This window comes from Arvicanthis niloticus, chromosome 7 (genome assembly GCF_011762505.2).
Source record: "Arvicanthis niloticus isolate mArvNil1 chromosome 7, mArvNil1.pat.X, whole genome shotgun sequence".
NCBI lineage: Eukaryota > Metazoa > Chordata > Mammalia > Rodentia > Muridae > Arvicanthis > Arvicanthis niloticus.
In genome coordinates this window covers 77,283,853-77,309,295 of record NC_047664.1, presented here as the reverse complement: position 1 = coordinate 77,309,295, position 25,443 = coordinate 77,283,853, and the positions used below count along the sequence as shown (strand labels likewise).

At 42.5% G+C, this 25,443-nt stretch overlaps 1 protein-coding gene across 7 annotated transcripts in view; it reads right to left on the bottom strand.

Annotated features, from left to right (window-relative positions):
• The window catches only part of Cep135 (centrosomal protein 135), a 55,505-nt gene that overhangs the window by 20,042 nt on the left and 10,020 nt on the right, over window positions 1-25,443 (bottom strand). For 4 of the 7 annotated variants that reach the window (XM_034508195.2, XM_076938676.1, XM_076938677.1 and 1 more), the window contains exons 7-14: window positions 22,387-22,515; window positions 20,700-20,915; window positions 17,229-17,294; window positions 13,619-13,757; window positions 11,481-11,704; window positions 7,140-7,292; window positions 6,000-6,152; window positions 2,350-2,427 (exon numbers count right to left, since the gene is read on the bottom strand). In XM_034508195.2, the coding sequence (XP_034364086.1) occupies window positions 2,350-2,427; window positions 6,000-6,152; window positions 7,140-7,292; window positions 11,481-11,704; window positions 13,619-13,757; window positions 17,229-17,294; window positions 20,700-20,915; window positions 22,387-22,515 (1,158 nt within the window). The remainder of the gene's footprint in view (window positions 1-2,349; window positions 2,428-5,999; window positions 6,153-7,139; window positions 7,293-11,480; window positions 11,705-13,618; window positions 13,758-17,228; window positions 17,295-20,699; window positions 20,916-22,386; window positions 22,516-25,443) is intronic. The other 3 variants (XM_076938679.1, XM_076938680.1, XM_076938681.1) reach the window with 3 other exon arrangements.

Genomic DNA, 25,443 nt, shown 5'->3' with positions numbered 1-25,443 from the left:
GTAGGCTCTGTGGGACCTCTCATCTGTCACCACCACTCCAGTGAAACACAACAGCAGATGCAGACAATACAGAAGCACAAATAAATGAGCCAGCCGTATCTTTACCAACCCAACTTACAGAGCAGGCAGTGCCTCTGGTCCATCTGATCTAGGAACCATAATGTGCTGACCTTTCCTTTAGAACATCTAGAAATGAACTACTGACAGCATGCAGTTGTTGTGACCATATCTGCTGTGGTTTGAACATGCAATGTCCACAACAGGCTGAGATGATAACTGTGGTCACCATGGTTGGGAAGGTGGTGGACTCTTTAGGAAGAAGGACGTAGCAGAAGCAAGGAGGTTGTTGGGGAGTGGCCTGACAGGACACATGGCATCGCGGCCCCTGTCTCTTATGCCGTGTGAGTGGCACCAGTCTACTGGACCCTCTCCACCAAAAAGTTCTGCTTTGCTTTAGAATCAAGCAATGGCAGCAGCTATGGACTGAACACTTGAAACCATAAGCCCAAGTAAACCTTTCCTTAGGTTGCCTGGCTCACAGAAATGAAAAGTGACAAACACTGAAAACAAGCAAAAGAGATGTGGGCTGTTGAGACTCCCCAGCCACGGAGCTCAGAAACCTAGGGACTGGCTTGTGGAAGGGATCTGAAACCAAGAATCTTATAACACCGAGCTGGTTAGGCAATTCCAATTGGAGAAGAATTGGAATTTGGCCATCCACAAGAATGTGGATGACCAAAGGCCAGGTTCATAGGTCTCACATGGGAACAAAGACTCTGGAAAAGGACTAAAAGCCATTGTGTTTCACTATGGCAAAACATGTAAGCTTTGTCCGTTCCCTGAGACTTGTGACTATGTCACAAACCTGAGATAAAAGGTGACAGACTGATTAACCTAGGGAGGGGAACTTTAAGACAGTCAAGCATGCTGTCGCTTGGTTATTTCTGGCAGCCTTTAGCCAGGTTTATGGTGAGAACTGAGAGCAAATACCAGAGCAGAGAGTTTGAAAAACGTGCAGTTCAGTCAGAAAATAAATGAAATTGAGGCCAACAAAGGGATGGCTACCGAAGAAACTACCACACTTTGTAACAGGATGAAAGCCAGAAGAGCCTTAGCAAGGCTGTGCTCTTCTCTGTTCAAGGGCATGACCAGAAGAACAAGTGGAAACCTCTGTGGAAGGCTGGGCTTTGAGGAAGGAAGAGGTGTCCCTACTCACAGTGTGGGGAATCTTTCCCAGTGCTCGGTCACCTGAGGACTCAGTGGCTGCTGCAGCCATGGTCCAAGCAGGCCTGGCTACTGTTCAACCTGGCGGCAGACACTGTGTGACCCCCGGCTTCAGCCTTGAGTAGCTATCTCTAAATAATCCTAAAAGGATTTCTGGTTATGGTCTATTTGAGGTAGGAAACATATATGTAGTCATTTGTCCAGGCAAGAATTACTAAATAATCACTCTTTACTCACTGATCTAGGTTTCTGTATATAGTAAGTTCTTTTTATGTATATTTGTTACATTTGGTTTCATTGGTCTTTATTAGTCCTTACCTTAATTATAGTGGCCCTAAAACCCAGTATCATGTTCCTTAAACTTCTATATGACTTTTGGCTCTTTGTTTCTGCACAATTTCTGGAATTTCAGAGTTGACAACTATAGAAAATATCTACTATCTAGTTATCTAGAATGGTTGCATCTGTATGAAAATACGGATTTTTTTCTTGTCATTATTTCCTAAACACAGTATAACAACTATTTATAAAACATTTACATTGTATAAGATATTATGAAATCATACAAAGTCCTGTAAGAAACCTAAATATGATTTAAAGGATATGGGAGAATATATAGGTTATATTCAATATGATGCCATTTTTATACATTTTTATATATAAACATGAAGTTCTTCCTCAGACTTAGGTATCTGAAGAAGTCCTGGGAGCAATCTCCTATAGATACTGAGGGCTAATTATAAGGAAAATTAACAGTGAGTCTCACTTTTTAGTGTGTATGTATTACATAATTACTCTTCTAAGACCAAACCACAATAATCACCACTTGCCACTACGGAAGCCTAACATTCCAGGACTTTCTTACGTATGGCCTATGTGTTCGTTACTTATTACATTTTCACAGAAATCCCAAGAAATAGAAACACTCCTCCTATGTCAAAAATGAAAAGCTGAAAGAGAAGGGCCAAGACCCTGGTCTAGACAGGAAGCCAGATTTGAACCACATGACAAGCCTCAGGGCAGGCACTGCTCTTCCTTGCATACTAGTTCTCAAAAACATACAGTTTACCAAAAGCATAAAAATTGGCACACTCACTCCTAAGTCCCAACCGCCTGATAGATTACCTGGTGATTAATGTAAGTCAAATGTTCAATAGTCTTCTCTAACTCTGATTTTCCAACTGCATTCCTTTCTTGGATATTCTGAAAAAGAATTTTATAGAAAATGTTCATTTGTATTAAATACTCACAAAAGTAAGTAATGCAAGTGTGCAGAGCTATGTTTCTTATTTCGTAGAATCTATGGATGCTATAGAAAGGTCATACATTTCATAAAAGCATTCTTTCAGCTGGAAAAGTTCTATTTCCTATCTTCATGTGTCATGCAGAAGATAAAATGGGAGTGGACTCAATTATCAAGACTTAAGTAGCTTGAACCTGGTTAACAGGCATCATACAGAGAACAACACACCAAGTCACAAGCTCACAATGCGCCCTCACAAGAGATGTAAGGACCAACACACACACCTCCCATTAATTCTGTTTCAGTGCTGCTGGCTGAACCTAGAGCCTCGCGCTCAGTCATGCGGCGCTACTGCTCTGTTGCTGAGCTACAGCTCAGATGTAAGGAAAACAGGACACAGGGAAGAAATCCATGACAGACTCAGGCGGTAGAACAGTACGAGTCCAGTTTTAAGAACCAGCTGGTCAGGGTATAAATGAAGGCTAGTTTTCTCGTTTCTTAGCTCACTCAAGTCTCAACTGCTGCCAAGTCAAGGATGCATAATGTAATGGCCACTGAGTTTTTCTAGTAGAGGTGCATACTCATGTCCATGCTATTCATTTTAAAGCTGTATTTGATATTTAGAGTATATGTCTGGTTAAAGAGATGACTGCTATGTTAATTAAATCACTTAAACGGTGCTGACATAGGCTCTATACAAAGCACTAGGCAAGGTGTTAGGGCACAGCCATCAGCGAAGTCTCTGACGTCATACTTACATAAAGCCTCATAAAAACAGAACTAAAACAAGAGACTACAGTAAGCCATGACGGCGAAAGGTCGGCAGTTCCAGGATGAACCTCAGTTATAAAGCATGGTTAAGTCAGCCTGGGCTACGAGACCTTGTTTCAGGGACAGTCAGTACTGGAAAGTGTCCTCCAGGTTGCTGATGGAAGGACATCAAGAGTCGTGCCCAGCCAAGGAAGGACCCTGCGTGCTGCAATGTGTACCAAGTAAGATGTGCCACTGATGTGATGGTACAACTGTTATGGGGTAATTGCTTTCTGATTAGATCTGCGGGCTGCCCCACAGAAGGGGACTGTCTGATACTGTAAGCCTGATCAAAGGCCCGAGACTGTTGAGGCCATAGTCTAGAGAGTAGAACCTGTTATTGTTCTAATGTTGTAAATGACCATGATGTCCAAGTTCCTGCCATACTTATGTTTGTACCTATAGACCTGGGCGTAGTCAGAGAAACTTCTTCTTTGCAGTGAGCACATTTTTTTTTAAGGATACAGTTGTTGACAGGATTCCTATGCCCCAGGGAATGGCCACAAAAAACTAGAACGTGAAGGGAGCTGGGAGGGGTTAACAGGAATACATATGATCATATTTCATTGTATGCATGCATGAAACTCTCAAAAATGTGGGAAAATAAATATAGATAAGTGAATATTTTCCTAGACAAGCTTTATTTCTGTATGTCAAAAGGAATCTAGAGCCTGGCGCTCAGTAACCACCATTAAAGGACAAATGAGAGAAGGGCACTTGGAGAGGTGGAGACCTTCACAGTAGTCGGCAGAAGACTGCTGGCAAGAAAAGTCCCCTAAGCCAGAAGCCTTGAGAAAAAGGAGAAATAGCAAAAATGAGCACAGGGAAAAGATGAGACAGTGAAATAGGCCAGGGCTGATCACTAATGATCTTGTAACAGGTAATACACTTTGTTAACGCAACAAAAAGAATCTAAACTCAGGCCCAAAGGGTCCCACGGTGATAGTGCACAAGAGAGCACACCGACCACCATAGGTGGGGTCGGGAGACAGGAGTGAACACCTGGAAAGAAAGGAGGTCAAGGCGACTGGGTCAGCTGGGAGAGGCTAGACAAGCATTTGCACTCTTTAGCTATCAGAGAAGGCTTTCGTGAAGATCCACTGTAGTGGCTCGTCTCACACTTGGAAAGAACTCTCATGGGGCGGGGGTTGACACTGTTGTTCAGGAGGCAGCGCTGGCAGGCCTCAGCTGACAGCTGTGACTGAGCTTTCAGAGAGAGTTTAGTCATAACAGCTGCTTGAAAGCAGGGTGGCCAGGGAACCTACAGGAAACACTCCAGAAGGCTGAGGAGTCACATGACTAGTTCTGATTTTTAAAGAAAAGGTCTCTCGGAAATTCACAAAGGCCTGCCTCCTACAACCCAGAAGGGTTCTGATAATATGAAGGCAGCTTTCCAAGTCACCAGTACCAATGCAGTTTAAAAATTCTATTTTTACATTTCTGGTCATCACAACAGATACGAGAAAGGGTAAGTAAGAAGCTTGTGCACAAGGAGGCCATACTGAGCATCTCTCTCTGGTAATTTTAACTTTTTTTTTTTTAATTTCTAGAAGGAAACATTCCAAAAGACTTCAATTAAAAACATTCTTACACTGTCTTAGAGTATAAAACTTTAACTGAAAATTTGTAACACAAAGATTATGCTTAAAAGGCTTATTTTTGTTTGTAATTTTAGTGGCTACTTTTAAGGCACTGATTTCATATTAACTTAAAATAATCATGGCTTCTACAATAAGATCACTCAGAAGTTACTGTGTAGATGTACCATAAAATAACGCCTTGGCGTATTAACACACTTATTCGGGAACAACTGTAAAATAATCTACCCAGGAGAAATGAAAACATCACAGAAATACTCCTACAAGCACTACTCATGGATGAACCTCACGGATATCATTCCAAGAGCCACCAAACATTAAACACATGTGTGGGTTGGGGATGTAACTCAGTGGTAGGGTGATGGCTTTGTAAATGCAAGGCCCTAAGTTCAATCCCTAGCACATAAAAGGAAAAACCACCCTCGCATATTTAATGATTCAGTTCATACGGATTGTCCAGAGAAGGCAGACACTGAATCAGTGATGCCCACAGCTAAGGAGGCCAGGGTGGGGGGACTGAAGCTATCTCAATGGATACAAGGTTCCTTACTGTTGGGTGGAGGTTTTCCAAGATAAATTATGGTGAAGATTATAAAAGACGGAGAAAAAGATAGCAAAAGCCACTGTACTGTCCCTTTATTAAATAGGTAAATTGTATACTTAAGTGAAAAATATCCATAAAGTCATTAAATAAAGAAGAAAAGGATGCCACTCTTGAACTTAAACAATCCTGAGTACAGGGTGTGGCTGTAAGGACCAATAGGAATGTCTTAGGTTTTGAAGGCCAAATGTGTCTTCTCAACTCTGCCACTGTGGTACAAACCCAGCTATGGTCAACACTTTATCAATGGTGGAGTATTCTTAGTGGCTACCACACTCAAAAATGGTAGTTCAGCCCAGGCCGTGCAGGGCCAGGCCGCCGTGCCGTGCCAGGTCTCAGGCCGGGCCGGTTTGGGCTGTGCTGTGCTGTGCTGTGCTGTGCAGTAACTTCACAGAAGAGTGCAGTTATGAATGGAGGCATGTATAACTGTGGGGGGTGGGTCTAATGAGTGCATGCTACTTTCACTTTTTCCCCACATACTTAATAAACTACATTTCAAAAAGTTGTAAACTGTATTACTTACTTTCAACTTTTCTCTCAGAGCTTCCTTTTCTGCTGTAATTCTTCTTAAGTCAGATAACGCGAGTTCTTTCTCCTTTTCTATACAACTAACAACATGGTTGGGGACTGCTGTATTAGTGGACTCCTGTCTCAGTGCAGATAACTCTTCCTTTGCCTTAGAGAATTAAAAGATATTAAAATACTTAGAATATATTCCATTTTTAAAAGGGGCTAGTGTTGGGGTATATTAAATACAAGTTTCTTTCCCTTCCTTCCCAAACCCAATAAAATAGGAACAACAGGATTAAAATTAAATACTGAAGTCCCAGTGACAAGATTCTGAGGCCATGACACACTGGAAACTAGAAGCAGCTGGCTAGAGAATTAACTAGGCAGATTCAAGAAAGCTGAGAGCTAAGTCTACTGTGGGGAAACTCCAGAAGTGGATCCATTTAGTTAGTGCACTGCCACGTCCTAGAGAAGCTCACAGAAGTAAAAATGTCTCTTTTAACTTACATGTCTTCCTCCTGTCAAATTAGTAAGGGGCTCCATGGGAGGCGGGTGTGTAGCAAACCCGCTACAGATCCAGGATCTGTTCAGCCGACTCAGCACTGCTAAGTCAGGCTCTGTATCAGGCTCAGGCTGCAGCCCTCCCCAGAGCAGATTTTCACCAGGAGTTAACCCTTAGAGTATGTGTGCAGCACCATTCCCCACTCACTGGCTACACTGGGCTAACAGGAAGCTCTGGAGAGCCACTGGCCTTGACCCCCACGAGTGCTAAGGTCACATGAGAACCACCATTCGGGACTTGACCTCAGGTCCTCGGGGCTTGTGCAGCAGGGGCTTTAACTTGGAGGCTGACAGACAAGACTGCAAACAGGAGGTGCATGTCCTCTTTATCTCTGGGATCCAGACAGGTGGCAGCATGTTTAAATCCAAGGGCAATGTTGGCTCAGAGCCAGCTAAAGTCTGTTCAGCTAACTTTAGAGAAACTGTCTCTAGATGACCTGACACTGATAAACTAGAAAAGAGAACAAACATGACAGAAAAGGAGAGAGAACTGTCTGTTTTGAGAACAATGACAGTCATACTGCAGGACCTGGGATTCTGTTACAGGAACTATTTATAATGTTCTGTTGGGTTAATCAGAGCAACGCCTTACTTCCTTATACAAAGCACTTAGTTTGTCCCGTTCTGCCGTCAGCAGTTTCACATTGGCCTGTATATCCTCCATGTATTTCTCGAATCTTTCTAGCATGCGCTGAAGCTCATCCCTTTCTCTTGTGATCAGGTGAATGTCCGAATTGTAGTCACCCTGAAACAATACATTACAAAGATGAGCATCATCATGTGTTATAATTATGGCTGTATGGTTGTCACAGCCATGCTGGTCATGAGGCTGACTAACAGACAGAAGAACAGACGTTCTCTAAACGTAATTAAAGAACTCCTGAGAGCATGCCACGAGAGCAGATGAAAGCACCGGCAGAAATGCTGCCGACTCCCTCCCTCTAGCTTCTCAGGAAGGTACATGGCTGCCAATAATACTACCTGTGCAGACCTCGTTAGAGGCTTCTGCAGCTGACATCCCTAGCTGTCCCCATTACACATGACACCTCAACTACAGCCTCTAGACTAGATCAGTAGCTCCCATGTAACGAGATCAGAAGCTCGTTCTATGCATGAAGTAGAGGGTCCATGCTGGAACCTTTGGGAGCAGGGTATAGAACATTCTGTCAGACGCATGGTAAGTTTTCAGACACTTTATAACTCTCTGCCAAGGAGAGTCCAGAGGTATGTGTGTACCCGTTTTCTATGACTTAAGGTCCGCTTCTCAGGTACAACAGCCCAGTTGTCCCAGCTTCAACCCACAGGAGGGCTATCTGTGCCACCGTCCAAGTACAGATGATTGGGACGGTCACTGACTAAGCAACTCTTTGCAACATCTTAAGGAATCTGTCTACTATCACAGTATGATCCTGAAGATCCAGTCCTCACTGCCATCATGAAAACGAGATGGTAAATTTACGGCATGTTAATGCCAATGAACTAAAAATATAAACTATCTGATACACTATACTATTGCTATACTAGTGTGGTGGTTTGAATAAGAATGGCTCCTACAGGCTCCTATGTTTGAATGGTCCCAAGTTAGTAGAACTGTTTGGGAAGAATTGGGAGGTGTGGCCTCGTTAGATGAAAGGGGCAGTTTGAAATTTCAAAAGACTCCCTTTCCCAGTGTGCTCTCTGCCTCCAGCTTGTGGATGCAAAGGTGAACTCTCATCTGTCTCTGCTGCCACACCTTTGCTCTGCCATCACAGACTCTACCCCTCTGAAGCCATAAGCCTAATTAAACACTTTGTTTTTAGTCAGCCACAGAAAGAAAAAAGTAACTACAATTGGAAAGAGTCAGTGGATAATATTTGATATCCACTGAGCATATATGATAACAGTAAATAATAATGCTAAAAACGTGTGAGGGAGTCTCCACTTAGGAAAATGCTATTCTCTTTAAAGCACAATTAAAGCATGATGGGCAAGACTGGCTGTCATGGACAAAGCATAACTAGCATAAAAACATTAGGTCAAGGTTTACATTAAAGGGCAAGATGCTTTACACGACAAGAGCATATCAAGATTTCAAGATAATCCAGGCTTAAAGTCATAGAAGAAAACCTGTGATCACTTAAAACATCTTCCTGAATGCAGTCTGCACAGATCCTAGAAAAGGAGTGCAGTGAATGAAGAGTCAAGTCTGTTTTCATTACTGTCTCCCCCTCAGCTTAAATGTCACTTTCTACAAAATTCTTCATGCAATTTAGATGTATATAAAACTCCAAGTATTCTGAATTGATCCCTCATTGGCACTTAATATAAATGAGATCTTAAAGTTACTTACCAGTCAGGGGTGTGGCTCAATGGTAACATACCCTCAAATCTGCATGATGCTTTTAATGTACTCACTAATTTAATTCCTGTGAGAGACACAGGAATTCTACACGTCTCTATAAATATATCTTATATAGAAAACTTATATGCTAATTCACTCTGTTTCTCCATTCTATTATTCTCAACACATTGACAAGCAACATGCACAGTGCTCAAAGCACAACATCATGTCAAAACCTCCTTTTCTTACTTTGAAACAGGGTTTTACTATATAGCCCTGTCTGTCCTTGCTTTGTAGGCACGTTGGCCTTGAATTTGTGGCAATCCTCTCACCTCTCCCACAGTATTGGGATTACAGATGCAAGTCACCACAGTGGGCTAGGAACTAATCTCTACAGTACATGCCTCATTCACAGCAGACAGTATATATCTACTGAACTGAACTGTCTACACAGATCAGAGATGCTTTAAACCAGCAAGCAAAGGTGGGAAGTAGACACTCTGCTAGAGGACCCTTATGTGGACCATCTCATCCAGTCCCTGTAAGAAGGTGCAGTTATTTTCCTGGGCCTGCATATGAGGAACTAAGGCTGCAGGGAGTCAGCTTCTCTAAGATCTATCACACGTTGATGCAAGAAGCTGGGAACTGTGTCAGGTTTCCAGTGCCAAAACCTTGTGCTTGTGCTGACCACAGTGGGTGTAGTTAAATGGGAACCACTCCCAGCAAAGACAAGTGAAAGCATGAAATCTTCCTTATCCTTGAGGCTGTGATAATGAAGGTCGTCACTAACGGTAAAAGTGTCCCTTTTTTGATTTATTATAATTCCAAGAAACTGTGCCTAACAGCTTCCTATAAAGCAGGAAGTTGATAGCCATAGCAAGTACCAAATCTAGCTTGAAAGCAGTCTTTGTTGTCTGCCAACAAAGTCCTTAAAATATCTACTTTTCTATGGGCAATGTGCTCCCCGGGTCTCCATGCTCCCAGTGGTCTCACACAGATGGCCACCATGCCTACAGCTTATTACTGGTGCTGTGAAACACTCTGAATGTCCTAACTTTTTAACTATGCAAAATGAATTCTATGCCAGATAACATAACACTTGAAAAGCACAGAGGGGTTGAAGAGGCAATGGTATCTCCTAACTGTCACCCTACCTCACCAATGTCTCCACCGCCTTCCCAATGTGAACCAAGCAACTGAGTAAATACTTAGTGTTGACATGATTATCTACGTAACATTATATGCCATTTATACATTTTGTGATTCTTCTGCACAATAAAAATGAACAATCCAGTGATTTATTTCTCCTGAGAAATAAAAACATAATTAAACGTAAATGAGCTTTGACTGCCTGTCTCAAACCCCATTCTGCTTATAATAGATAGCATAGTGTTGATACTGACCAACCAACGGCAGCCGTTAGCCAACGAGGTTACAAAGCAAAGTCAACGCAAAGGCACAGAACTACTAGACAGCGGACACATGGTCTTCGTGGCGAAGGTAACAGAAGGAGTAAAGTTCAGTCAAATCTGAAATCGTATGTCCTGACTAATGGCTGTCCCAGCTTCATTCCATTTTACCTGATCTGTAGATAATGCTACTGTCATAGAAACCTTTAGGACTTCTATAGCTCCAAAGCTTTAAAATAAAAAAGAAGACTCTAAATACAGTTGATAGTAGCAAGACACTGATAACGATTAGGACTTAAATATAAGCATGTGACTTTAATCTTTCAGGAATCATGCTCAACATTTAATACCACCCGCAGTGGCTGATACAGTTAGGAAACACCATAGGGACCTAGAGACAGAACTCAGTGTCAGAACATGCACTGGACCCTGCTTTCAGTCCTCTGCTTCAAAAACAGACAACAAACAAAACAAGATAAAAACCAAACCTGTTTACAAAAACCAGAAAGCAAACCAAGTGACATACATGTAGGTCACTTTTGTAAGTCGGGGTCACTGTGCAACCCAGGCTGACTCTGAGCTTTGGTCTTTGTGCATAGCCATACATGTGCTTGCTTACCATCTTGTCCAGTCTTCCAAATGAACATTTTTAACCAACTGTGACAGTAGGCTAACAGAATAATCCACTTAGCGTGCGCTTCGGATGTGTACCCCACCCCCCCAGCAAAACAGGGTCTAGAAAAGACTTGATAAGTTGAAAGTGATGACACTCCGGACTCAACCAACAAAGCCTGGAATGACACAAAGGCCTGTTGTGCGCCATGAGGACAGAGGGACTCTGTTAGCAAAGGCAAAGTGCAATGTTCCACAACATAAATCCTGGGAAGAGCAGAAACGTACAGAGTTGTGAGTCTCTGAGTCCTAGTTTCTGAAAGCTGACATGCCTCTCACATGGCTCAGCTATTCGACCTAAATTTACAAGAATCAAAATGTTATCCTTTATTGTTGGATAGTTTTCCTTATAAAGCAGGGGTCCCATGCTGCAAGTTATAGAACAAAACAAAAGTCAAAATTAGGACATTTTAAAGCATGTGTTATTGACATTTCATTTAGTACAGCAACAAAGCAAAAAAGTTTATAACAACACACACACACACACACACACACACACACTCCTTTTGATTACTCTTACAGAAGGTCTTACCCTTTCTGAGCATTTGACTACAGGAGATTTTTCCCGAGCACAGTAATTAACAGAACAAGATCTCCGCTGGATGAGATGCTGCAGTTTCTCCAGCTCTCTCTTGTAATAATCGCGTTCTTCTTCTATGCCTTTCAGAAATGTGTCTAGACGAGAAGGTGACTTGTCTCGACGTTTTATCCCGTGTTCTAGCCTCATCCTCTCAACCTCCAAAGTCAGTTCTCTTTCTGCAGATTACAGTGTTAGCCTTAGGAAAGCTGCATATATAATGTGGACCAGTCAGGTAAATCAGTGTTAGCCTTAGTAACTAATGCTGCATATATGTGGACTAGTCAAGTAAATGACAGTGGTTAGCCTTAGAAACGCTGCATATACAATGTGTCAGCGCTGCATATACAATGTGTCAGGTAAATAATCTACAGTGAAAACTACTAGCAATCACCAGCTGGTCTTGTGTCAACCACAGGATCTGACATGTTGGACAAATACTGATGAAGAATGAGAAGAAAACACAAGAAAAACATTAACATGAGTTCATGTCCAACAAGTGAATGTCACCCTGTGTTGGTGTTATCACAGGAGGATACCACTTAGTTCTATAAAACGAAACAATGCATTTCTGGGGGGGGGGGGGGAGCTTCTAGAGACCCTACAGTAGCTCTGAGAGGAAACAATGCCTGTCAGCAAGCGTGCAGCAAGCGTACTTCACCGACCTCCAATTCAACACTTGCACAAAGAAACCAAAATAACTCACAGTTTCTTCCAACAAACACAACTATTAGTTTTTGCTGCTGTTATTTTTCAGACAGGATGCCACCACACTGTAAGACTGACTCAAAGTCTCAGCTTCAAACAGGCCTTCGGCCTGTCAAATGCCTGGGACACTGTATCCAGTCTACCTTACAAGTTACTTTTCCATGATCTAAAACAAAGCAAATACTAGCAATTTCACAGAGTTCAGCCTAGTGGGACAGACACACAGACACCGGCTTAAGAGCTCAAGGGGAGGCTCCAAGACCTGACACTATTACTGATGCTATGGTGTGCTTACAGACAGGGGCCTAGCATGGCTGCCCTCCGAGAAGCCCAACAAGTAGCTGAAAGAGTCAAGTACAGATACTTACACCCAAGCTGGAAGAAGCTGAGGAGGAGGGTGATCCCATAGGAAGACCAGCAGTCTCAGCTAATCTGGGCCCCCAAGACCTCTCAGACACTGCACATACACCAGCTGATATGAGGTCCCCAACACATGTACAGCAGAGGACTGCCTAGTCTGGGCTCAGTGAGAGAAGATTCACCTAACCCTTAAGAGACTTGAGGCCTCAGGGAGTGGGGAAGTCTGGTGAGGTGGCTATCTGGGGATGGTGACATCCTCTTGGAGATAGGAGTCTCAGGGGGTGTGGGGAGGAGGTATGAGATGAGGAATAGTCAGAGGGCAGACCAGGAGGGGGATAAAGACTGGACTGTAAAAAAAGATATAAAATAATAATAATAATAATAATAATAATAATAATAATAATAATTTGTGATCTATCCAATGCACTGCCGTCTTCCTCTTCATCTCTTCACAGTCCACTGGATCTGACTGGCTAACCATCCCAGACATTAGAAAACTCATGAACTGACCATTTCATGCTGAGAAGAAATGGCCAGGGAGGGCGGAGAAAGTAGGAAAGTGGGAAGGAATGGGCAACTGTAGTTAACTTAGAAGTAAAAGCTACCGAGTGAGGAACACTCACTGCATTCGGTGAGGGAGTGGGTGGAAGGGCAGTTCTGCTGGTGAAGGGAGGGCAGAAGCCTCCTGGAATGGATGGATGAGGAGCTATGGAGTAGTGGGTGATCAAATGGAGACACTGAGGGCGGATCTTAAGGCAATACAACAGGATTCCATAAAAAGACTCTGAACTTCAACTTTCTGTCATTTCAGAATGGTCTTCTCAGTCTGTCTCAAAGGAGCATACACTTCCATTACAAACCACTCAAGAAGCCTGTCCTACAGCAGCCGGTCAAAGCATGGGGGAGGGCCTCCTCTAGTCCACACTGCCGAGCATTGAGCATCGTCTCTGCTTCACAGCCAGTGCTCAACCAAGAGTTGTTAGCGGACGAACAAACGCTCATCTACTTACAAAACAGCATCTCACCTGTGACTGCAAAACTTTGCAGTTTTTTGTTAAGTCTTTGCTTTTCTTGTTCAAGCTGATGAACAACAGTCTCCAGGTCTGACTTTAAAAGTAGTTCACTGTTCAGTCTCTCCTTCTCCTTATGGCTTACGTCTAATTCCTGCAAAATGTTAACTCTATAATTGAGTATTCTAGTAACCTTATTAACCATTGTAGCAATTACGGGTAAAATGGATACTTTTATAAGCATATATATATATATATATATATATACACATATATATATACACACACACACATATATATACACATATATACACACACATATATAGCAGTGTATATACAATATATATACATATGTATATATATATAATAATATATATGTATGTATATATACATATATATATAATAGTACATTTATACGTGTATGCACATGTGTGCACATGTGTGCATATACTTTTAGTGACAAATGTCCAAACAAGAACAGCTGTCTCCCAAGGACCCACAGCTGCCACTCTGTGCTAGAACTCAGATCACTACCAGTCTTAACCCTTAGCTGGGAAGCTTCTCATAGCAGACGGGAACTAAGATGGAGACCCATAAGTGGACAATGTGCGGAGAGTGAGCAACTTGAGTACTCAGTTCTAAACAGGATGCTTATCAAACCTGCCCTGAAGGATCTGTGTGGTTGAGCATCCGGAAAGAGTGTAAGAGCCAGAGATATGGATGACTCCAGGGAAACAGTGACTCCCAGACACAACAGGACAGACGCACTCCCAGAGACTGTGGCAGAATGCACGGGGCTTGTACAGGTTCAAGGCAGTCAGGGTGGCAGCAGAGAAGGGGAAGTGGACAGTCTCCCACCCCTAGCCAAGAAGCTGTCTGCATTTGACATCTGCTGGGAAAGGAAAAGCAGTTTTCCATAATGGGGTGTCATTCTGTATATTAACCACACCCCAGGGCAGGCCCCATGCCCAGGAAAAGTTGGCCAGAGCGAAACGAACTCCACGGTTTTTGAGGGTGCTTTTTGTTTTGTTTTGGTATTTTTTGTCTTACTGTTTTTTGTTTGCTTTGACCTTTGCTTTTGTTTTGTTTTTGAAAGGAGGCAGAATATGAAAACTGCGTAGGTAGTGAGGATCTGCGAGGAGCTAGCAGGGAAAAAATATGATCAAAATACATTGCATGTAAAAAAAAACTTAAAAGAAAGTAAACAAATAAACAAAGGGAAAAGCCAAACATCCCATGAAACCCAGATGTCGACAGATGCTCTTTTGTGGAAAGCATTTTGTAAGACATTTGTTTACCGTTTGTCCTGCTTCTCTCTAAATGAATATGCACAATGTAATCACTACTGCCTATGATTAAAGAGGGCAGCAGAACAGCCCCAGGGGCATAGTCACTGTTTCTTCCTCGGCAAGTGCTTAGTGAACAGTAGCTCTCACTATCAGTGTTGTCTCAGAAATGCATACAATACAAAAATACTAACAGGAAATGTAAGAAACTCCTAAAAGTGAGTGTTAGCCAACACTATTGAAAATGGATCACGGATCCGAGACAAGCTCTGTCACTCACCCTCAGCAGTCACGATGTGTATACAATAGTGGCCAGCAGCAAACCCTCGTGCACACAGAGGTCATGTTCTGAGAGAGCCGCATCACCAACCCCTGTATAGTTACCGGACCCGAGAGTGAGCTCCAGCAACAGCAGGCTTAGTCAACATAGTTACTCGATGCCAGAGTCAAGACTTGCTGAGCTCAACTTAAAAAGAAGCCACTATCACTGGACAGTGGTGGCATACATATGTCTTTAGTCTCAGCACTCGGGAGGCAGAGGCAGGTGGATCTCTGTGAGTTTGAGACCAGCCAGGTCTACAAATGGAAATCCAAGACTGTCAAGACTGTTACACAGAAACCCTGTCTCAGAAAGAAAGGAAGGAAGAAAGGAAGAAAAGGAGGAAGGAAGAAGGAAGGTAGAAGGAAAGAAGGAAGGAAAAGAACGAAGAAAGAAAAACAGAAGCCACTATCATGTGCTGTTCATACTAGGTGTATAAAAACCTACAAAGAGTGAATACACACTACCATGCCATAGAAATGCATGTACCCCATATACAGCAGCATAGACTAGACATAATGAAGAGATGCAAGTCAGTGTTGGTCTTCGTTTCTAATCTTACAGGAAATCCTTCTGACATAGGAGGCGATCACAATGAAGAGAGGCCCCTGCCCCAGAATGACCACCAGTTTTAACTTGTAAGGCATTCTGCTAATTCCATGCAGTCTCTGTATTGAGGGGTTTCCTGGCATGAAGCCTGGTTTTCTCCCTAAAAGGCCACAGGGACAAGAACTGTGACTAGGAGAATCACTTGAATAACACCAAATAAAGCAATTACAAGGGGTATTTTTATAACAATCAACAAATAACTAACTAACAGTTATGATGTTACTGTTATCAGTAACCAGAGAAGCTACAGAGTAGTTAGTAGAATGTGGAATTGCTACAGGGGTCTCAAATGTTCAGTTCTACCTACAAGCCTGTGCTATGAACAGCTAGAGAATGATGACAGTATGGAATTGCATACTCATACTGTGTATGAACAGTTACAGTCACCAAAGGTAGACGCTGATAGCTGTCTCCTTAGAGGTCTGCCAGAGGCTGACATATTTAGAGGCAGATGCTCACAGCTAACCATTGATCTGATCATGGAGTTCCCAATGGAGGAGTGAGAGAGAAGACTGAAGGAGCTGAAAGGGTTTGTGGCCCCATGAGGAGAGCAACAATACCAATCAACCAAAGCTCCCAGGGTCTAAACTACCAGCCTGGGAGCACACAGGGAGAGACCCATGACTCCAGCTGTATATGTAGGGGAGGATGGCATTGTCGGGCATAGGTGGGAGAGGAGATTCTTGGTCCCATGAAGGCTGAACACCGAGTGGGGGGGGGGATTTGAGGGTGGGGAGGGGGAAAGGGGTGTAGGTGGGGGCACATCCTCATAGAAGCAGGAGGAGGGGGGATGGGATGGAGGTTCCTGGGTGGTGGTGGGGACTGGGGTAAGGGGATAAAATCTGAAATGTAAATATAATATCTAATAAAAAAAGGAAAAAGGAAAAAAGGAACACAATATACCTTATGAATACTCATTAAACTGTCAAATATAATTCACTTAATTTATTAATAAAAAATTCAAGGAGATAAAAAAAGAGAATGATGACAGTATGAAATTGCATACTCATACTGTGGACCACTTATACCCAGCTGTAGAAAGGAATGGAGCTCCCATCCATGCTGCAACCTCACAAACCATGAAAACATCCCAAACCAAAGAACCCTGCTGCAAAAGGATGGAGGACTCATCATTCACGTACACCAAATGGTCGGGAGAACTCTAGGACCTGACGGTAGGTGAGCAGCTGTCAGAGGCTAAGCAGAAGGTAATGGATATGAGGTTTCTTTCCAGAGTGATGAATGTTCTGGGACTGGCAGTGATGGTTGTACAGTTCTGTGACTGTGGTAAAACCACACAGCCCACTAACATGACTGAACAGTATCCATACACATTTTATCTCAATAGACCTATGAAACCAGGCATCAAGTCGGGGAGGAGAACACTGGCAACAGTGTGTCATCAACTTACCCATTGCAGTTTTGACATTTTTTCCTCAAGGTTCCGCATTTCACTGAGGTTTCTTTTAATCTCTTTCTAGGAATAAAAAGCCTATTAGGTAAGGATCTAAGACCCTAAGACTATCCGTCACTATGGCATCCTGATTGAGAGCAGCTGGTTTGCATTCTCTCTATCCATAAGGTCTGGGACTTGAATCTAATACTCAGCCCCAATGGACAGAGAATAAAGCTGAGATGAAGCCTCTGTTTAATACTGCGGTGTCCTCAGTGCTTGTGTGAACCTGCTTACAAAGTAAAGAACCATTTCTCTCTTCTTGGTCCTCAGCATTGGGGAATGATGGTAGTCAATTCCTAACCATGCTCTCCCCTGCTCTCAGCCTGCTTTAACCAACCTGGATTGCTGCACTACAACCAAGAGAACAGAAAGCCAGTGAAATATTGGGATCTGAGAGCAATCTTTTGTTGCTTCAAGTTGACATCTGTGGGCCTGGTCAACAGGCCATGAGGCACCACATTCAATGAACTGCATGTGAAAGCACAGAAGATACAAAAAGGAGTAGAGAGAGTGTGCGAAAAGAGACAGAGGTGCATTGCAATACACTAAAACCAGAAAGGCAGAACCAAAACTATATGGATGAGCTATATACCACAGCCCACTTATGAAAATCAAAACCAAGGCCTCACGCATGTGAGGCAAGTACTCTACAAAGTGGGTTACATCCCTAACCCATGTCTTCTTCCAAGACTGTTTGGCTGTCTCTTAAGAGTCCATATAGACTTTGGGACTATTTTCTGCACTGCATTCTGATAGGATCTGAGTTGAACTTGCAGACTGTGTTACAACACAGGTCTCCTAAACCATACTCACAGGAACACAGGACACCTTTCCACTTGCACACCCTTCAGCTGTCACCAGTGTTCTGTCTTAAGTTTCTACTTCACTGGAACTTCATTCTTTCTGATGTAGTTACAAATGAGATTCACTAATTTCTTTGTTGGATTTTTTTAATATACTTAGTATACAGAATTGCATCTGGTGTGTGTGTGTGTGTGTGTGTGTGTCTGTGTGTGTCTGTGTGTGTCTGTGTGTGTTTTAACATGCAATTTTGTTAACTCGTTTACTATATTTCATTGTGTACAAATCTTTGGCTTTTCCACAATTAAGATCATGTTACATGTGATCAAAGAATTGTTGTTCTTCTATTCTGTTTTACTGTTTGTGTTTAATTGCTGAGGCCTTCCAGTATTGTGTTTTAATTTAGCTTAATTTTATTAAGATACGGTTCAGGGTATCCCAGGCTAGCCTAAAGCATAGTCTTCCTGCTTCAGTCACTGCCAATGCTGGGATCTCTAGGCATGTGACACCACTTCTAGCTCAGTATGATGCCAAACAAGAATAAACATATCCTAGACTCGCTCCTGCCTCTAAAGGATTTTAGTCTTCAACACTGAGTGTGTTTGCTGTGGGTTTTTTATTAATAGTTGTATTATGTTGATATAGTTTTCTTCTCTTTCACTAACTATGGAGTTAACACTGCCTAACACAAATACAGTGATGCAGACAGTGGGCTTCACACAGGGATCTCCCTACTCTTGGCAGGAAGAGTTCCCAAGCATGATACCAAGCTATGGGCACAAGCAGCTTTGTTTTGCACTGTGGTGCTGAGAGGGAGCCCAGGCGCAAGGACACACTAAGAAGTGTCCACCAGTAAGCCTCATCTTCCCTGTGTCCTGTGTGTAAAGACTGGCATCTAGTTATTTAGCTCACACATAGTGCTCCTTGCGACCTGCTCAAGACCCTGCTTGTGGTCTAGGTATGTGTGAGTTCTCCACTCTTACTCTCCCTTTCCTAACTGCTGTTAGCACTCGGCTTCAAAGAAATCTCATTCATGTTTTAAAAGCACATAATTTCAAGACTTAAAAAAAAAAAAACCAACCCTTTGAAGCATCAGATACATAGATTATTTAAGGCTAAGCTGGAGCTGGCTGAAGGCTTTATTTTTCTTCCATTACATTTCATTGGGATGTATTTCAAATATAAATTTACTTTTAAAATACTTATTAGCACTGCGAACTGTCACTTTGACCTAGTGATTACTAACAACGGTAATGATAAGACTACAGGGAGGAGTATTAGGACACTTTGAACCTTCAAAGACAAAAAAAGAAATTCAATTCCTACATGTTTTTATTCTAGGACAGTATGATAGACCGATGATAAAAAGGGTATCAAGTATAAAATGTTAAAATGGGGTACAATTTTGTGAGACTTTCAAGGGGAAAAGGTCATTCAGACTCACTGTTACATTTTAAATAACAGCAAAACTTGCTTTTAGAGATTAATATAATCAGGAAATTTCACCCTATGCATCTTTTTTAGCAGAAAGATGAAGAATGGTAGTTATCAACTATAAGATATACAAGGAAAATGTTTCTCAAATGTCTTTAGGAGACTGGAGAGATGGCTCAGATGATAAAATGCAAACTGCACAGGCTTAATGACCAGGGTTTGGATCCTGGGAAGCTGTATGAACGCTGGGCTGACTGGGTGATTGTCTGTAATCCCGGCACTAGAGAGTCTGAGATGGGATCCACAGGGCAAGCCCACGGGCTAGCCAAGCTGAATCAGTGAGCTCTGAGTTTGGGAACAGAACCAGCCCCAATAAGTAAATAGTGATTGAGGCAGACATCCAATGTCTGCTTCAGGCCTCCACACACATGCTCACAGGTGGGCATGGTCACTGATGCATATATGCAATTCTACACACATGAATACACATACACTCATAGATGCATGCACATGATATAAACACATACACACATGCAAAAATAACTTTTCAAGGATTCTTGAGTTAAATCTGACAAGAGAACAGACTTCAGAGATAAAAGAACAAGAGTGAAAACTATAGAGGAAATCAGGACAGAGTCTAGATATTTATTCTATGAATGGGCAAGCATCAGGAGAACTAAACCAGCTAGAACAGAGGCAGTCTCTTAGAGAGTGCGAATGATGCTTAAGAAAGCCTTGGATCATCGGGGGTGAGGGACTGGGTAGGGCTCAGCTCCTAAGAGCACTGGATGCTCTTCTAGAGGTTCTGAGTTCAATTCCCAGCAGCCACAGAGCGACTCACAACCATGTAGAATAGGATCTGATGTCCTCTACTGGCGTATACATACATATAAATAAAATTAAAAAAAAAAAAAAAAGCCAGATGTGTTGGTACATGCCTTTAATCCCAGAGGCAGAAGCAGGCATATCTCTGAGTTCAGTGAAAGTTCCAGGACTGTCTCAAAAAAAAACATAAAACAAAAACAAAAAACCCAAAGCAAAAAACCAACCAAACCAAAACCTTAAAGTATTAAAGGCAAAAAACGGAGCCCCACTGAGAGAACCCCAAAGCTGAGCACGGCTCTCCAGAGCCCCCCCCCCCCCCCCCCCCCGCTCAGCCGTGTTGAGGTCACAGCCCAGGCCCAGCGTCACCTTTGCCTCGCTGAGCTCCTTGTCTGCTGTCTCCAGCACCTGCTCCTTGTGCCTTTCCAGCTGCTGGGCTAACTGGTCGATTTCCGTTAGCTCCTGGCAGAGCTTTTCGTTTCTGCTACTTAGGTTCACAACTTCAGTTGTCACTGTTTCCTTGGTTGCCACGAGCTCTTGAATATGCTTCTCCAGTTCTTTATTAGCTTGCTGAAGGAAGTCGACCTAAATCCAATTTATAATCATAGTGATTAAGTATATATAAATTGAAAAACTATCCAAACTTCTGAATTTTCAAAGTAGAAGTTCTAAACACTGTATTTTAAAAGGTGCTAAAGTTAAATCCAGCTATTTTTGTATGTGTAACCCTAAATACTATGGGTTTGTTTTTTGTTTTGCCAAAGCTCACAATGTGACTTTAATAGAAATCTATGTCCACTGGCATTGATTTTTAAATACTAAAGGGAAGGATAAGAAATTTGTGTGAGCTTGTTCCCAACAGAGCTTTAAAGACATGACAATACTGTCACAATGACATTAGCTTGTGCAGCCAATGCAGTAGCTGCTGGCATCTAGGTGGGGCTGCCAGACTAGAAAGATGGCAGTGAGTCTAAACTGAGGTGCGCTATAAACACATGAGGTGTCAAAGTCCTGGGAATTTGTTTGTTTTTTAGAAAAGTAAAAATTATGATATGCTGAAATGAAGTTTTGGATCTATTGGATAATTATATTATTTATAATTAATTCCATCTGTCTGGATTCACATTTCCATTGGACAGCAGTATTTGAATGCTGCTTTATAATCTCTGAACAAACTCTACCAGCTACACTCAGATAAAACATGAGGCTTGCGACTCATGTGTGTCCTTGCACCGTGCTTTGATCTGAGGATGAAAAGGCAGATGGCGAGGACTGGTATGTATGTAAAGTATGAAATAGATATAGAGCATATATTTTATAGCCAGTACATATAATTTATGACATACAGTATGACATATATATACCTTTAAACCATCTTTTATACTATAAAATAGTCATTATGTTTTTAAAATACAGAGCCATCACAAATTCCCCAATGTACACAATAAGCTTTTAAAATATTATTTTAACAATATATATATTGTTGTTGTTCTTTTAAGATAGAGTCTCATGTAACCATGGTAGTCTAGAATTTACCACAGGGCTGAGGCAGTTCCTAAACTGATCTTCCTGCCTCTCTCCCTCCTGAGTGCACAATTACAATTACCATACTTCACTCATTCATAGTTTTGTTTTTTAAGGTCAAACTGAAGGCAATGTCTAGGGTTTATGGTCCTTTAAGTTTGTAACATTAGATGTATCTTTCTTGCTGCCTCATTAAGCACTCTGATTTCTCAAAAGCTACCCCTATCTCTACATACTCTGGTTCTATCAGAAACCCTCCAGAGCCAGGCATGGTGGCACACACCGTTAATCCTAGCACTGGAGAGGCAGAGGCAGCCAGATCTCTGTGAGTTCAATGAGAGCCTGGTCTCCAGAGGGGGTTTCAGGGCAGCCAACGTTATATAGTGAGACCTTGTCTCAACATAAACAAACAAACAAAAATTATCTTATAAATAATACTTCAGTGAACAAACCTGTCACTTTTATAAACCCACAGATTTTTATAAACCTTGAGTTTTTATATACTTCATGAAACCACCCTAAGAGCCATTACCTGGATATTTAAGTGCGCAATAAGCTTTTCATTGGTTTTATTTCTAGTCTCCAGAGACAGGACATCAGGGGAACGACCGCCATCCAAAGCAAGTGACAGTCGTTCTATTTCTCGTTCTCTTAGTTCAATCTGAGAACAGAAAGTTACGCTTTCAGTTGATAAAGTCTGGTTACAAACCGAATCCTTAACTGCACATTCATTCAGACACTCTTCATTAATGTCCTGGCAATGCACACAGCAGCCAGCATTTATACAGGAACCCACACGTGTACAGAACACAGGGCAGAGCCACAGTTCAACAGAGCAATCAATTATGGAACTGATTCTAATTGAATTTTTAGTTTGTTTCCTCTCCTTTAAAATTAGGCAATTATTTATATGAAGAGAAATGTCTTGGCAGATTATACACATGTTTGAATACTGGATAAGTCTTGACACACTGCAGTGCTCGGCAGAATGAATGAATACGTGAATGAAAGGGAAAGACCAAAACCAGAGTTCCTATCTAATTCAGTATTAAAAGGGACATGAAAATAGAGTGAATTTGATTATTATTTACATTTACTCAAAGGACTAGTATTAACCATATGCTGACACTAATTCACATGCAAGAATTAGAAAAATTGCATGCAGGCACACACATTTTTTTGCTTTCTTTTCCCCCAAAACAGAGGGGGAACAAACAATTCAGTTCAATAAATACTGGATACACAGTGATCTGTATAAGAATGAGACAATGGACTCTGACTTTCAGGAACAGAGAACTTCACAGGGAAAGCTGGCAAGCATCTGAATAGTGACTGGCTCAGGGGCATCCAGGGAAGAGTGAAGGAAATACTGTTACAACATCACCAGCAGTTAAGGGGATATAGCGCCCCACTCTGCATCCTGTGCCTATAACACACCAAAGGCCTTGCTAATACAGAATGTTCACACAAGGTCATAGCAGTGCTGTACCAAGGAAAAGGATGCCCCCAGGCAAGATGCACCAAAGCACAGAACCACGGGAAACATCTGAGGCAGCAGAAATGGCTCAGCATGACTGGACCATAACGTGCAAGGAAGCTCACTGCTGGGGAGGAGTGTGAGGAATTGAGCGTTGATCCAGAACAGCCCCCTGCCCATTAAGTCTTAGGAGACCCTGAGAACAAATGTTACTATTAACAGCACAAACAGGGAGCTGAAACAAGGAGACAGCCTGAGAAGTGCTGATGGCATCATGAGAGGTTGGGGACAGCAGAATACGGGGTGCTGGTATTGCTTTCTGTCCGGGGCTTTGAGCATGCTCGGTGAGTGCCTACCACTGAGCTCAGTTCCTAGCCTCACAACCTGGAACAAGTTCTGAGAAAAACAAACTCAGGCACAAAGAATCAATAGCAGAGAAGATGCAACTACGACAGGCAGACAGTACGGGGTGCTTTAATCAGAATGGCCAAGCAATATCCTCCACACACTTCAGCCACCTCAGATGCAAGGTCTGGGCAGTTTATGTTTATAAAGTAGTTGGGGGGAGGATGTGGTTATAAACTGAAAAATAGTAAGTACATTCAATTTGTGCACTGCACTTTTGTCTTTTTCTGCTACGTTGAGAATTCAACCCAGCACCTTATGCTAGCAAGTACCTTCCCTCTGAACTACAACTCAGTGTAAACTCCTGACACTGCAGTGTAATGGTCCTCAGCCTTCCTAATGCTGTGACCCTTTATAACACAGATCCTCATGTGTGCTGACCCCAGCCATAAAGTCATCGCATTGCTACTTCATAACTGTAATTCTGCTGTTATGAATCATAGCACAAATATCTGATATGCAGGATATCTGATACGTGACCCCAAAGGGTGAAGAATTGCTGCTTTTTAGTGTGTTCGCAAAAGTGTTTTGGGCTCGTTTATTTTTTTGGTTTGATGATATTAAAATTTCCTTTAACTCCTTTCTAATCCAAATAATTTTCAAAGTACTATACAAACTAAGAGTTATACTACCAACATACTAGGCACATATAGAATTATATGTACAGATTATACAGCCACGTACATGAAAAACACGTTACCAAGTTTAAACTCCCGTGAGCAAAGTAACACAGCATGCTGGCCAGCTAAGCCATGAATGCTACAGGCAAATGGGTGGAACTAGAAAATATCCTGAGTGAGGCCACCCGGACCCAAAAGGACAGGCGTGGTGTGTACTCACAAGCGTGATGTGTATTCACTGAAAGTGGATATTAGCCAAAAAGTTCAGAATACCTATGCTACAACTCACGGATGGTAGGAAGCTTAACTAGGAGGAAGGCCCAAGTGAGGATGCTTCAATCCCACATAGAAGGGGGAACAGAGGGACCTGGGTGGGAAAGAGACGGGGAGAAAAAGGGAAGGCAGGATCAGGTATGGGAGGAGACAGAGACAAGCCCAGAGGGGTCAGGAGAATGAATGGAAATATACAGCTGCAGGGGGTTGGGGCCAGGGAAACCTAGAAAGTGCCAAAGAACTGGGATGTGAGGGCTCCCAGGACTCAGTGGGGATGACCTTAGTCAAAATGCCCAACAGTGGGGAGATGGAACCTGAAGAGTCCACCTCCAGTAGATAGACAGGGCCCCCAGTGGAGAGATGGGGTCACTATCTACCTTCAACATTTTTGACCCAGAATTGTACATGACTAAAAGAAATACAAGGTCAAAAATGGAGCAGAGATTGAAGGAAATGCCTTCCAGGGACCGGCCCAACTTGGGATCCATCCCATGGACAGGCACAAAACCTGATACTGTTACTGATGCCATGTTACTTACAGACAGGAGCCTAGCATGGCTGTCCTCTGAGAGGCTCTGCCAGCAGCTGACTGAGACAGATGCAGATACTTACAGCCAAGCATTGGACTGAGGTCAGGGACCCCTATGGAAGAGTCAGGGAAAGGACTGAAGGAGCTGAAGGGGATGGAAACCCCACATGAAGACCAACAGTGTCAACTAACATGGATCCCTGGGAGATCCCAGAGACTAAGCTACCAACCAAAGAGCATACATGGGCTGGTCCATGGTCCCCGGCACATATGTAGCAGCGGACT